At 41.8% G+C, this 15,154-nt stretch overlaps 1 protein-coding gene across 1 annotated transcript; it reads right to left on the bottom strand.

The window, feature by feature from the left end:
- Nucleotides 1–228: 228 nt before the first annotated feature.
- On the bottom strand, nt 229–4,617 carry LOC129698268 (alpha-(1,3)-fucosyltransferase 4-like). The gene has a single exon (XM_055637304.1). It carries the CDS (start codon nt 4,240–4,242, stop codon nt 3,205–3,207), a length of 1,038 nt encoding a protein of 345 aa, XP_055493279.1. The 5' UTR covers nt 4,243–4,617; the 3' UTR covers nt 229–3,204.
- Between the last annotated feature and the right edge of the window lie 10,537 nt (nt 4,618–15,154).

Genomic DNA, 15,154 nt, shown 5'->3' with positions numbered 1-15,154 from the left:
ATGCAATCTTATCGGTTAGCGACTCATTTAAATTGCACTTCGTCTTCACCCAATGTCAAAGCATTTCTCGAATTGTTCACCACATAATAATTTGTAATGCCCCTGTCCCACTTAGGAAACCTGAACGGAAACCTCTGGAGACTTTGCGCCCCACCCAACGTTTCCGTGCGGTTCCCGGAGGTTTTTGTCAGTCTCCCTACCTGCTTCCACTACCTGCAACCTCCGGCAACCACCTGCAACCTCCGGAAACCACACAAAAACCTTGGGTGGGGCGCAAAGTCTCCAGAGGTTTCCGTTCAGGTTTCCTAAGTGGGACAGGGGCATTAGTCTCTCTTTTATCCTTATGCACTAAAGCACATCCACCACATAAATCAGCACAATGTGCAACTTGTGGATCACAAATTAGTACAACTCAAGATTAGTTAAAAACTAATGTTTAGACAAAACAAATAAAACTAGAAAAATCCAATGTCATATTTTTATTTCATATTTGAAAGTATAAAAGTACAAATTCTGACATTGAAGTATCTTATAGTGACACAGAAGATAATTTGGCGTTTCAGTTCCATACCGATTCACAAAGACACAATCCCATTAAGACATTCCCCCTCTCATCTACCTTTACTCCTGTAACGTATACTTGCTAACACTAGATCACCAACTCCACTTCGATTCTCTTTCCATTAATTACCCACTGCATCTTTGGGGATGTGGGAGATCCCAAAGAAAACCTTCCAATCACTGAATGTACAACCTCCACTTAGACAATACAACAGGTCTAGAGTAAACCAAGAAATACCTAGGTTCTTCAGTTAAATTTTTAATAGATATTTTTTTCTAAATTAACCAGGCAGTTTCACAGCTACTGCCATTCATTTTTTGGTTACATTCTCAATATTAATCCTGCTGAACTAATAATTTTGTTTGAGACATGTAAATATTATTTTCCATAGCATTCCATATACCATAACAAACACTGTAAGACCTGCTGGCAGTTTTGTTAGGTGCCACAATTAGGTTAAATAATATTATGTATAAATTAATAACATATTATTCCATTCAGTATAACAGAAATACAGTAGCATTTGCAGTGAGATAACTCTGATCACATATATTTTCACGGTGGTTTCCTTTCAAATTTCCTGTCTGTGCTTCATATACCAGGCCAGCTGTTCATTTGGCTTTTAATAATGACTGTAACAAAATACACCTAGTATTTAGAATGCTCAAGTAGTCAGTCATGATTTCACTTACAAAATTCAACTAGCATTATTGTTTGCTATTTTTATTGCATGCACCACCAAGAATAAAATAAAAACTTCTTTCAGAACGGCTTAGAGTCTCAGGTTTTACTTCTTCCCAAAAAAATGAAAGCTATCTTGTATCAATAAAAAGGCAACATTTCTTTCATTATAAGAACGGTAGGAATTGTAAAAGCAAACCACTAAACTCTCCTCTATTGAGAGTTGATTTTAAAACATCTTTATATGGAATATCTATGATCTCCTTCCTATTTGAAAATACGCCAAACATGTGAGTTTGTAAATTTATGTTCAAATGACATCCCACTGGAAAAAAAACATGTTGCATTGGAATCAAGTCACAATTATCACAAACATACCCCATATTGCACATCCCTGAAGATTGATGCTTGATAACCTTCTCATTAAATAATGTTAATAGTAAGTGTTTATACTTGGAATAAAATTGGATCTGAATGCTAATTACTTAAAATACTTGTTCAGGGCAATTATCATAAATAAAACATACATCTGAAAGTGCTTTCCTAGTAACTTTCTCAGGTTACTTCATCCAAAGTGAACTGCAATGCTGTTCACAACATGAGATGGCAATGCATTTGCTATTGTAATAAAATAACAAAGAAATATAATTTAGCAGGTACAAAAAAAAGATCATAGTTTACGAATTGGAACGGAGTATGATTATTTTTTAAGCACTGGGCAGTGATAAGGCCAAATAAACTAACATACTGCTCATTTTACATGAATGATTGGGGAACGTAAAGTTTAAATATATAATTAGAGTTGAACAAGGCCAATCTTGCCATCCACATTCCTGCATATGTTGGTAGACAATAATTTTCACAATGGAAAGCTATGCTACACTTAATCATTGATAGTAATACTAAAATAGTGTATCCTTTGGTTGTTCTGCTAATCTTAATAAGGCAAGCAAAATTACATATTTAACATGATCCTTAATAATACTATTTCTCACCTGTATGTGGCTGAAACTAGAATCATTACTAATAATGTGTAAGAAAGAACTGCAGATGCTCGTTTAAATCGAAGATAGACACAAAATGCTGTAGTAACTCATCGGGACAGGCAGCATCTCTGGAGCGAAGGAATGGGTGACGTTTCGGGTCGAGACCCTTCTTCAGATATGCTGCCTGTCCCGCTGAATTACTCCAGCATTTTGTGTCTAATAATGATTTAAATCTATCAATTGCACAATGTCCAGTAATTTCAATGAAGAGTCATAAGAAGGAGAGATTAACTGGATAAAGCTTGTGGCACAAATAATCCTGCATTTTGCTTGGTGCAGTTTCATAATTCATGAGTTACTATTTTATAAATTAATAATGGAGTACACTGTTAAAGCAGCATTTTTATGACACAAATATCTACATTGAGAAATTGTAATGTAATGCAAATTTCCCCAGTCTTATTCCAGAATAACGTCCTAATTGTTGGTGAAATCCAGAAACGCTTCCAGGTTTTCTAACTGGCAGCAGTGGGCTGCAACAAAATATCAACAACGTGTGTATGCACTGCCCCAAACAGGACATAAGGCGGATGGAGCTGTAAAAAAAAAAATGCAGATAATTTTCCCTGCACTGTTAGCTGGTGCGAGTTTATTTTATGGACGTTAATGTAAATTAATAATGTTGTACCTTTGCTAGGAAGTCAAAAATTTGCAGTTATTTTTTTAGCAACCAGTTCAAGATTATTTTATGGAGATGGGCCTTAACTTGCTTGAATCAAAATAAACGGTACTTCAATATTACAGCCAATAAATAGATCGTTTAGAAACTTGACCAATTATGGTCTTTGCAAACAAATGTTTGCATCCACCGTTCCACCTTGATCTTTATGCAATGATGCAACCGATTCCCAATCTTCACAATTAAGAGTATTCTTCCACCACCTCATCTTTTTTTAAAACAAAAGTAGACTTCAATCACTGAAACCAAGTATCCAGATTTGAGATAGTCTTGTGTTGCCTCCCCGCATTCTGGATAGCCTCGCATACTTTGCAATACTGCTCATCCCAAAACTTTGTCAGATGCACATTGTAGCCCTTTTTCCACTCGAAATATTTTTTATAGCTTCCACTATTCTTATCCAAATACATCAAATACTCGGCCAGTTTTCCTGGACTCGAAAAGTCATTTACATGGATAAAAGAATCCGCCGGTATGTACTGTTCATAATTGGTTCTGCTGGGTCCCAACACCACGGGCACAGCGCTGGATAAAAAAGCATTTTTCCAAAGTTTTTCGGTTATGTAATCCACGTGTTGGGAATTTTCGAAAGACAGATAAAACTTATATGGCAACACTGTCAGAACAACGTTGTTATTTTTAAGATCCAAGCCAAATTTTCCATATACATCAATGCTCACGTAGTTCTTGAGCTTGTTGTAATATTTAACCCGTGCATGGTCTTCATTCCAATTGCTGATGACCCAAGCGACCAGTTTCGTTTTCTTGGGCAGCACTATCTGTCGCTTTTTCTTTCTGGGATAGAGGTATCCGTAAGGGACGAAGATGTCAGACTCGCGCCTGTAAGTCATGGTCCAGTTGAAGATACCGTTCAGCTGTTCAAGCTGGTAAGAGTGAGTCGGGGACTCGAAATTCATCCAGATCCATCTCTGAGCTATGGGTCTCCGTCCCGAGGGAAGTTGATCCAAACGACTTTCCAAATCCCGGTGATGTATGATTACAGCCTGCGAGAGGACATAGCGCCGTCGGTCTGTTGTCAACTGACAGCTGTGGATGTTGTAGAGAGTGCCGCAGTTCTTGATCTCGGTTCTCTTGCCGAACGGATGCCACCAGATGAGCACAGTCGCCGTTGGCTTCGAGTTCCTGCCCCCGACTCTTTCCTGCTGCGAGGTGAAGGAGTGGCTGAACAAGAAGAACTCTCGCACAGTCAGGTACGTGGTTAGCACGATACTAGCGGAAGCAAGGAGAGAGAGCCGTCGGCACAAACTTCTCATTATTTATTCTCATAATCTGAACCCGAGGCGACAGAAAATGCCAAACGCGATTTCGGAGCATTTGAGTTCAAATGGTGAAAGTAGGTTGACTGGAAAGGCGCGAATGGGCAGCTACAATCCCTGGGCTCTCGGCAGCTCTTGTGCTCACGTTTGTCAGAATGAGATAAAGGTCGTAGTACTCCCGACAAGTTCCTGACGTGGCACGAATTGGAGAGGGAGTGGATACAGAGAAGGGGCGTGTTGGCATTTGCAGGGTTTGTGTTTACTTATGCCTGAGGCGGCTGCTGGAAAAGGATTCAGATTTTCAAAGGGTGTTCCTTCGTGTTTAGTATTCATGATCCGTCCTACAGCCCCCCGGCACTGCCTCGATCACGGCTAACGTAGACTGCTTGGATATGATTTGGACGCAGTGTTAATAATGGACGTGCCAATGCATGTGGCAAATGCCTCAAGGGAGCAAGACGAAGATGTTTATTTGCTGAGCGCTTGCTCGATTATATCCAAACGAAAGACGTTGAACATTATAATAAAATACTCGTCATTATGTATCAGGAAGTTTCTTCAGATCGGACATGGGGGCAATCCTCAAATTGGAAAGTCTTACGCATTTTTTTTAAATTACTGCAGTCCAAATTCTCGGCACCGCTCACTTCAGAAATAGGCCAATGGCCGAGATTAGACGGAAATCAAGTACAACTGCAGACACTGGAATCTGAACTAAAACATAAATGCTGTCTGAGGGATTCGGCAATTCATGACCCAGTCCTGTTCTAAAAATGTGGCCTTGTCAAACATAAGGTTTGGCACAGCACGCTACGAATCCCAGTTGTGGAGACACTGGTATCATTGTCTCGTTGTAAGACACTGATCTTTTTTATTCTGGATTTTAAATCATGTGTTATGTTTTTTGTATAATTTATGATGCTTTTATAAGTGATATACTAAGATTTTATATGTATTTTATAGTGTTTTTATATGCCATGTATTTTATGTAATGTCATCCCTTGTCTGGACCTTGAATCCAAAATAAAGTTAAATAATAATAAAAATAATAATAATTTACTGGCACTGTGATGTTGCTAACCTTGTAATTAGTGTTACCGAAGATGGACACAAAAAGCTGGAGTAACTAACTCAGTGGGACGGGCAGCATCTCTGGAGAGAAGGAATGGGTGACGTTATGGGTCCAGACCCTACTTCAGTGTTAGTCGAATTAAAGGTCTGCATGGGGAATCAGCTCAACATCATAGCAAGGTCAACAGATCTCGTCGCCCCTTTACAGGAAGGATGTGGAGGCTCTGAGAAGAGTGGTGCAGAGGTTTACAAGGTTCTGTCTGCTTTAGAGGGTTTCAGCTACAGGGAGAGGTTGGATAGAAGTATATACAGTTATGGGAGGCATAGATAGGGTAGACAGTCAGAACCTTTTCCCCCAGGGTGGAAATATCTAACACTAGAGGGCTTAGATTTTAAAGAGTGGGGGGAATGTGTAATGGAAATGTGCGGGGCAAGGTTTTTATCACAGAGAGTGGTGGGGCCCTGGAACGCTTCGCAAAGGTGGTGTTTAAGAGGTTTTTGAATAGGCACATGGAAGTGCAGGGAAATGAGGGATATGGATCATGTACAGGCAGATGAGATCAGTTTAATTTGACGTCACGTACAGAACAAACATTGTGGGCTGAAGGGTCCATTCCCCTGTGCTGCATGGTTCTTTGTTTAACCACATGCTGATCCAGTGACTCCCACAAACCAACATTTGTAAAATAACCTTTTTTAGGAAATAATTTCATTTGATAGCTCTCTGTATTCACCCAAGGTATATATAGTACAGGAACATGTTTCTTTGGATGCCTGCTCCATCATGACCATAATTCCATAGCTGGGTACTATTTCCATATGAAAAACCTTCTTGCAGTAATCAATGTTCACAATGATCAATTTCTTCAGAATCTGAATGACATTAATAATGTGGCACTCTGGAAGCCCCTTTTAAGTCCAAGTTCCAGAAACAAGTTGGTCATTCCTCTTCCAAAAGGGGGATGACCAACTTGCGAAAGAGACAAAATAATGTACAATAGATTGCTTAATTTCCTCTCAGTATAATGTGTGCAACTGCAACATTAAAAAACAAGGAGCGTTCTTAATAGCTTTAAGCAGCATACTTTACATGTACTGTTGCACAAAGATCTTATAGCGAAGCAAGATAGGCTACTCCTGCTAAATGCAATGGACTGACGTGTAGTACGCTATGGAGGGGATCGTGGGCATTTTCCTCGCCCATTTTAGCAACCTGAGCCTACCTAACCCGACCCGACTCGCACTGTAATCAATGTTGCGGGGCAACAGTTTGTGTGGGTCAGATTCATAAATCTGTCGGTTCAAACTTCTTGTCAAGAATAAAATTTGACTCGTAATTGTCTTTTTTAATGTTTTTTAAATCATTTCTTTTTAAATGGCTCACAAACAGTGTTTGAGTTGATTTTGTAGCAACTGGAACCGACCCGACTCGCAGGGTGATTGACAGGGGGCGACTTTTTGTGCGTGATTATAGGGTTAGATTCATAATTCTGTTAGTTCATAATTCTGTTGATTCTTGTTAAGGAATAAAATGTTTATAAACACACATACATGAAAATTATATAAATGTATATAACACACACAATTATATTTCTTCTAATCCAATAATGAACTTTATTTCAGACTAGATAAGGGACATTAAATAAGAAACATTGTAAATAAGAAACATTGTCTTGGGGCACTCTCCTCGCTGCCCCGGGCCCCGCACTCCTTCTCCCCCGCTGCCCCGCACTCTCTCTCCCCGCTGCCCCAGGCCCCGCACTCTCTCTCCCCGCTGCCCCGGGCCCCGCACTCTCTCTCCCCGCTGCCCCGGGCTCCGCACTCCTTCTCCCCGCTGCCCCAGGCCCCGCACTCCTTCTCCCCGCTGCCCCGGGCCCCGCACTCCTTCTCCCCGCTGCGGATCCAATCTTTGGCCGGAAGCAAGAAGGCGGGAGCAAGAAAGCGGAGCAAGATGGTGGAACAAGATGGCGGAGTCAGGTTGCTAAAATGTGTCCTATAATCACCCATGAATCTGCCCATGAGCGTACCTCACTTTTGCGCGAGAGTAACCCATCTTGCTTCGCTATAAGATCTTTGCTGTTACAGACAATAGGGGCCAGTATCTATATTACTAAAAGTCTGATCTTGACCACTTCCTGTTTTTCTGTTTCATGATTCTAGAAAAAAAACGCTGCCTCTTACGGCTGTGATTTTTGGCCAGAGTCCCCCTCCACTGCGCAGGACAAGAGGATTTTTCCCATCGATGAAAAATAAAAGTTATTCATGTTTTAAAAATGTTGAGATTCTCTCTGCTGCCCCTGCTGGTGGGAGGGGGAGGGACTATGGGGGAAGTGAGATTCGGTTGAAGTAAAAACACTGCAAATGGTTGGGGGTTGGGTTGAAGTAAAAGCACTGCAAATGGTTGGGGGTTGGGTTGATTGGTGGGGTTGGGTTGAAGTAAAAGCACTGCAAATGGTTGGTGGGGTTGGGTTGAAGTAAAAACACTGCAAATGGTTGGGGGTTGGGTTGATTGGTGGGGTTGGGTTGAAGTAAAAGCACTGCAAATGGTTGGTGGGGGTTGGGTTGAAATAAAAGCACTGCAAATGGTTGGTAGTCTAAACTTGACAACTTCCTGTTTGCATTGTATATTGATTTTAGATAAAATGCTACCACTTACGGCTGTGATTTTTAGCCTTCTTACTCAGTCCCCATCCGCTCATCGGGTAGAGGATTCTTCCCATCAATGAAAAAGAAAAGTGTTATTAGTGTTTAAAAAATGTTGAGAATCTCTCTCATGTCAATCACGCCAATAAGGCCACACCTCTCCCCGTGGGAGGGGGGAGGGATTATAAAACCCGGAAGTGTGGGTGTAGCTCAGTCTCTGCATGATGGGGAGGGAGAGGTCATGACTCTGTCTGAGCTGTGAATCAACTGAACACGCTGAATGTCTACTGAACTGTGAGTGGTGTTTTGTGTGGTTTTATGGTGGTTTCACCCTGCTTGAAATGGTATGAAACTGCATTAGAATTTAGTGGCCTTGCACTCTGCTTGAAGTGGTATGAAACTGCACTAAAATTTGGTGGCCTTGCACCCTGCTTGAAGTGGTATGAAACTGCACTTGAATTTGGTGGCCTTGCACCCTGTTTGAAGTGGTATGAAACTGCACTTGAATTTGGTGGCCTTGCACCCTGCTTGAAATGGTATGAAACTGCACTTGAATTCGGTGGCCTTGCACCCTGCTTGAAGTGCTCGGAAACTGCACCTGAATTCGGTGGCCTTGCACCCTGGTTGAAATGGTAGAAAAATCTATTTGAATTTGGTGGCTGTGCACCCTACTTGAAGTGGTATTTCAAGGATAAGCCGTGAGTCAACTGCCAGCACATCAGGCTTGAGGGACTGAGCTGCCACCTCAATAATCCATTTGGCCCACCATGTCCATACTAGCCCTCTGGAGACCAGTCCCTTCAGCCCACAACACCCATACCAGCGCTCCAGAAAGCACCCCCACCACACTGGCCACCAATATTGGAATTGGTGGAGAGGTGGAATATTGCGTTGGGGGACCAGCCCTCCCATGTGAACATGGGACCCAACAGGTCCCACTTGGTCTAGTATGTACTGACATCTACCACAAACCCACTGATTCCCAGTTATCATGACTCGTCTCACCATGCAAGGATGCATTCCTTACTCACATTTTCTCTGTCACTATTAAATCTGCTCCCAAGATAAGGCTTTTTACTCTAGATCATCTGAGATCTTCTCTTTCTTCAGTAAACATGGTTTCGCCCCAACTGTTGTGAATTGAGCCCTCACGTGCATCAAAGAGTTCTCCTCAAACTCCCCACCTCGTTTCCAGCTTTCTCACCCTTACTAAATCAATCTGAAAAATGCCCTGACCTTCCTTCCCAGATGCCATCTGACCCACTGAGTTCCTCCAGCTATATATAAATTTATTAAATGTGGGGGAGTTGTAATGGTGCTAAAAATAAACGGTTCAGAGTAGGTCAAGTGCAGCAGGAGGCAATGACTGCAGAAAGGTGAAGCATGTGGAGAAGAGTTTTGTCACCTGCGAGGCTGTTGACATGAGGGTGGAATCATTGATGCAAAGGTCGGATTCTTAAACTTGTGACTCATGAAGTTAATTAACAGGTGAGCAGTCAGTCTAAGCAGTGTAACCAAGCCTTGGCAGATGACCTCCAGACACTGATGTCCATGGCAACAGTTTTTCTGCTGTTTTATTCATTATCCCCTGGAAGGTTCTCTGTTCCACACTGCTGGCATTGGGGTGAAGGACAATTTCCTTCCAGTCCTTCCTTCAGTGGTATACCAAGCATCAGTGGAAAATTTAAGAGATTTGAGCTGCAGACTGCAAAGCAATTTATTTTTCCTTAAGAAGCACTCCAAGCTATCTGCAGTCATACTGAATCTTCTCTTTAAAAGTTATTTAAAGTGCTGCTAGCAATCATCAATGTATCCTCCATCCTAACAGTGAATAGCCTAGCTTCTGCAGGTTGCTCATCTGCCTGATGAAACTGAGATGACAGCACCAAAGTAACATGCTGTTCGTGAACAGAAAAATTACCTTCTTCGTAAAAAGTATGCACAAAATGTTTCTAGCCTTAAAATGAAGTTTGAAAATGGGGATATCATACACAAAAAATATATATTACTTGGGCAGCATTGTGGCGCTGCGGTAGAGTTGCTGCCTTGCAGCGCCAGGGACCCGCGTTCAATCCTGACCATGGGTGCTATCTGTACAGAGTTTGCACATTCTCCCTGTGACCACGTGGGTTTCCTCTGGGTGTTCCGGTTTCCTCCCACATTCCAAAGTTGTGCGGGATTGTAAGTTAATTGGCTTAGGTAAAATTGTGTGGGATAGAACTTGGGTATGGGTAATCACTGATCGGCGCTGACTCGGTGGGCCAAAGGGCCTGTTTCCATGCTGTATCTCTAAAACAAACAAAAAAAAAACAAGTAATGAAGATTGCCTTTACATTTAAATGATTTGGACAACTTGTGACCTACACCAGAAAAAGAAATCTAACTTGTCAGTTTTCTTCCCCCTCCTCCCCCCCAAACTAGTTACTGATCTTCAGGGTAGGAAGTATCTGACAATCTGTAGAGTGGGATATGTGTGTGACTCTTATAATCAGTACTTGGATTTTAATGTCCAAGAAAGTGACAAATTCTAATCATGAGTTTAAAACAGTATATCAATTTTAGACATTGAACCTATTTATTTGACTGATTGGGATAAATGTAATTGACATATAAAGGAGGCTGAAAAATAAAGCCTGCCAATATTTGAGAACACCAAAATAATTATTGCACATGATGTTATAAAATGCTGCCGGACCTGTTCAGTTACTCCAACATTTGCAAGTCTAAGTCAAAGTCAAGTTTATTCGTCACATACACATACGAGATGTGCAGTGAAATGAAAAATGGCAATGCTTGCGGATTGTGCAAAAAAACTACAAAACAGAATGGAACAGAAACACATCGCATATTTGTGGGAGGAAAAAAAAGAAAAAAAACAGCAATTTTAAAAAGACACAACAGTAAATTGGTACAGTAAAGTTAGTCCCTGGTGAGATAGGAGTTTTCAGTCCTAATGGCCTCTGGGAAGAAACTCCTTCTCATCCTCTCCATTTTCACAGCATGGCAACGGAGGCGTTTGCCTGAACTTAGCAGCTGGACCAGTCTGTTGCTGGGGTGTAAGGGGTCTCCCATGATCTTGTTGGCTCTGGAGTTGCACCTTCTTATGTATAGTTCCTGCAGGGGAGCGAGTGTAGTTCCCATAGTGCATTCGGCCGAACACACTACTCTCTGCAGAGCCTTCTTGTCCTGGGCAGAGCAGTTCCCAAACCAAATCGTGATGTTCCCGGACAAGATGCTTTCCACAGCCGCTGAGTAGAAGCACTGGAGGATCCTCAGAGACACTCTGAATTTCCTCAATTACCTGATGTGGTAAAGGCGCTGCCTTGCCTTACTCACCAGTGCTGCAGCTATTTTGCGTCTATCTTTGGTATAAGCCAGCATCTGCAGTTCCTTCCTACACAAAGAAAGGAGTAAACATGCTGCTCTTTGCAAAGTGGTCAGGAGCAGCATCAGTTGCAATGTCATATATGTCTACAGTAGATGAGAATCTCTTCTGGATGCAGTCTGGTAAAATTATTTCTCAATGTATGTACAATATAATCAGTTTGGTACACATGTTAAAATCTAATTAAAACTTATTTTCAGAACATTGGCTGTTAATGAACTGCAAACTTGATGTGCTGATTAGCCTAAGTTTGTTACTAAATTGAAACCAAAATAAGAATTTATCTAAAGTTACTATATTGTTTCATGTTTTGCAAAAGTCAGGATAATGGAATCTTATATCAAATTGTCTTTCAATCTAAACGATAATATATCCACTATCATGTATCAGTGAAGAACACTGAGCAAATAACAATTCTACTTTAATTAGTCTATATTTGAACAAAAGAAAAGCAAGTCAATATTAATTGTATTTATTTAACAGACTTCTACTTTTAACAGCCATATTTTAATTTTTCTTCTGGTTTGCTTATTTCAGGGTTAAAGTGCAAATATAACAGGCATAAAGCTAAAAGCTGCTGGAACACTCACAGTTCACACAGCATCTGTGGAAAGAGAAACAGGGTTAATAACTCAGACCAAAGACCCATCGTTAAAAGGGAGACCATTTTTACACTTCCAGGCAGTTTTTTGATAATCTCCAGCATTGAACAGGCATTACCTTTGGAGTCATTTTTTCAGTGTCATAGATAACCAGATAGGAATTATTTAGCCCAGTGTCAAAACAAGATTCAAGATTCAAGAAATTTATTGCCATGTCAACAAGTTGATAGGAATGTGTCTTGGTTCGCTCTCAGACAGATACAATACAGTACAATACAACCACCACATACACTACAATAAATAATACAGACAATTCCGTACGAAGGACAATATATACAGGAAGGACAGTACCCAGCAGCGTCATGTTAAGGGTAAGTGCAAGTGCAAAAGAAAGTGCAAAGTGATTAGTGCAAATTCAAATATCTGATGGCTTGGAGGTAGGTGCTGTCTCTGAAGCGAGATGTTTTACTTTTAATGCTTCTATATCTCCTTCCTGATGGGAGGAGATTAAAGAGGTAATGTGCTGGGTGAAACTGATTATGATTTTTTTGGCCTTTCTGGTGAGTCTTGTTGAGTAAAGTGATGTCACTGAGGGAAGTCTGCTGCAACCGATGATCTTAGAAGCTCGGCGCACTATTCTCTCCAGCCGAATCTTATCCTGCGAGGTTGTGTGACCATACCAGACAAGCATAGAGAATGTGAGTATGCTTTCTATGGTAGACCTATAGAAGTGGGTCATGGCTGGTCGACCGACCCTGAATTTTTTAAGCTGCCGCAGGAAGTAGAGTCGCTGGTGGCACTTACTGATTATGAGACTGGTGTTGAGCTCCCATGATAGGGATTGATGTATGGTGGTCCCGAGGAACTTAAAGGAGGTGACCCTCTCAACCACCTCTCCATTGATGAAGAGAGGGAGGAGGGGGGTGGCCCTCTTTCTGAAATCAACAACCAGCTCCTTAGTTTTTGAGATGTTAAGTATGAGGTTGTTGTTCTCACACCACCTTACTAGCTCCTCCACTTCACTACGGTAAACGGTTTCGATGTTATTAGTAATAAGACCTGCCACAGATGTGTCATCTGCAAACTTAAATAACAAGACAGAGTCAGAGTGTGAACAGCAAAAATGTGTGTATACAGAGTACAGAAGAGGTGATAAAACGCAACCTTGGGGGGTGCCGATGTTCAGGAACCTAGCCAGTGAGACATGGTTACCAATTTTTACCACTTGTTTTCTGTCACATAGAAAGCTATAGATCCATTTACATAGAGATGAGTTGACCCCCAGTTCCTGTAAAGTGTGTATCAACTTTACAGGAACTATGGTATTGAAAGCAGAGCTAAAATCCACAAAAAGAATGCGAGCATATGTGGATCTGGATTCCAGGTGTTGGAGGATGGAGTGCACACAGAGGGACACTGCATCATCTACACTTCTGTTGGCTCTGTAGGCGAATTGATAGGGGTCAAGTGTAATGCTGGAAAGATGTTTGCATACCAGTCTCTCAAGAACCTTCATGATGACTGAAGTTAAGGCAACAGGCCTATAGTCGTTAAGACAAGTGATGTTATTTTTCTTGGGGACTGGTACGATCACAGCTGACTTGAATTAAGCAGGCACAATTGAGAGTTGAAGTGACCAGTTGAAAATGGAGGTGAGGACGGGTGTCAGTTCATTAGAGCAGTGTCTTAATATAGCAGGCGCCACACTGTCAGGCCCTGCTGCCTTCCTGGTGTTAAGCTGGCGGAGCAGGGTTCTGACGTCATGTTCTGAGACAGTAGGAGTAGTGTCACCCAGCTCTGTGGTTAAAGAGGGGGACTGATGGTTGCCCTTGTCAAAACGACAGTAAAAGTCATTGAGCTTCCCAGGGAGGGAGGGGTCGCTGTGTAGAACATGGTGCTTGGTTTTATAGTCTGTGATAGCCTGCAGACCTTGCCCTTTGATGTCATTAGCTTGTAATTTGTTTTCTAGCTTTACTCTGTAGGAAGCTTCACTCAAACAACGCGGGGGTGGTGTTTGCTGCTACATCAACAGGAATTGGTGTTTAAGAAGGAACTGCAGATGCTGGAGATGGGGACTGGTGTACTGACTCCAAACTGACTCCAAAACCATGTCACAAACCTGCTCGCCGGTTTTAGAGTTTCTCACGGTGATGTGTAAGCCCTTCTATCTACCGAGGGAGTTTTCCTCCATCATCCTGGCCGCTGTCTACATACCACCAAGCGCCTCAGCTCCGTCCGTGTCGCAGCATCTGGCCGATCACATCATGGAGGTGGAGAATTCCAATCCAGACGCGGTTGTGCTGGCGTTAGGAGACTTTAATCACGTCACCCTAAAGAAGGCTCTCCCGAGATACAAGCCTCAGATCCACATTGCCACCAGGCTGGATAATACACTGGACCAATGCTATTCCTCCATCCCCGAGGCATATCATGCTGTGGCTAGAGCCCCTATCGGTGAGTCTGACCACAACACCATTCTCCTGATTCTTAAGTATCGTCAGAAACTTAAGGTGGAAAAACCAACTGTCAAACTTTTTAGGAAATGGTCCTCACAAGCTATAGAAACTTTACAGGACTGTTTTGACTCCACTGAATGGAGCACCTTCTGGGCTGATGGCCAGTACGATATTAACACCTACACTGACATTGTTACATTGTATATTCATTTATGTGAGAGTGTATGCATCCCAACTAAAACTGTGACTGTTTATAATAACAATAAGCCCTGGTTTAATAATGATGTGAGGATACAATTTAGAGAATAATACAATTTAAAGAAGAAATGTCCAGTACTTTAGCCCTACCTGACGAAAGTTCCTAGTTCTTCAACTGGCTTGCTAATTTCTAATACCAGCACACGAGTTAGGAACATGAGTAGTCATCTAGATCCTGCTCTACCATTTATGAGCTCATTCTGTGTTGTTAGCTTTCAAATCTCACCCATACTTCACCAGCTCACTGATAATCAGAACCACAGTTAGAGATGGAGTCTTATTGAAAACTCCCTAATGTTAAATCAGCACATACTAATTTTCAACGCTTTAGTCAGTGACTGGTAGCAATGTGTAGGAAGGGTCAGCAGATGCTGGTTTAAACCGAAGATAGACCCAAATTGCTTGAGTAACTCAGCGGGACAGGCAGCATCTGACTTGACTGTCTCGCTGAGTTATTTCAGCATTTTGTGTCTATGACTGGTAGCAATGGTTCT

This window comes from Leucoraja erinacea, chromosome 6 (genome assembly GCF_028641065.1).
Source record: "Leucoraja erinacea ecotype New England chromosome 6, Leri_hhj_1, whole genome shotgun sequence".
Lineage (NCBI taxonomy): Eukaryota > Metazoa > Chordata > Chondrichthyes > Rajiformes > Rajidae > Leucoraja > Leucoraja erinaceus.
This window is presented reverse-complemented; position numbering and strand designations above follow the sequence as displayed.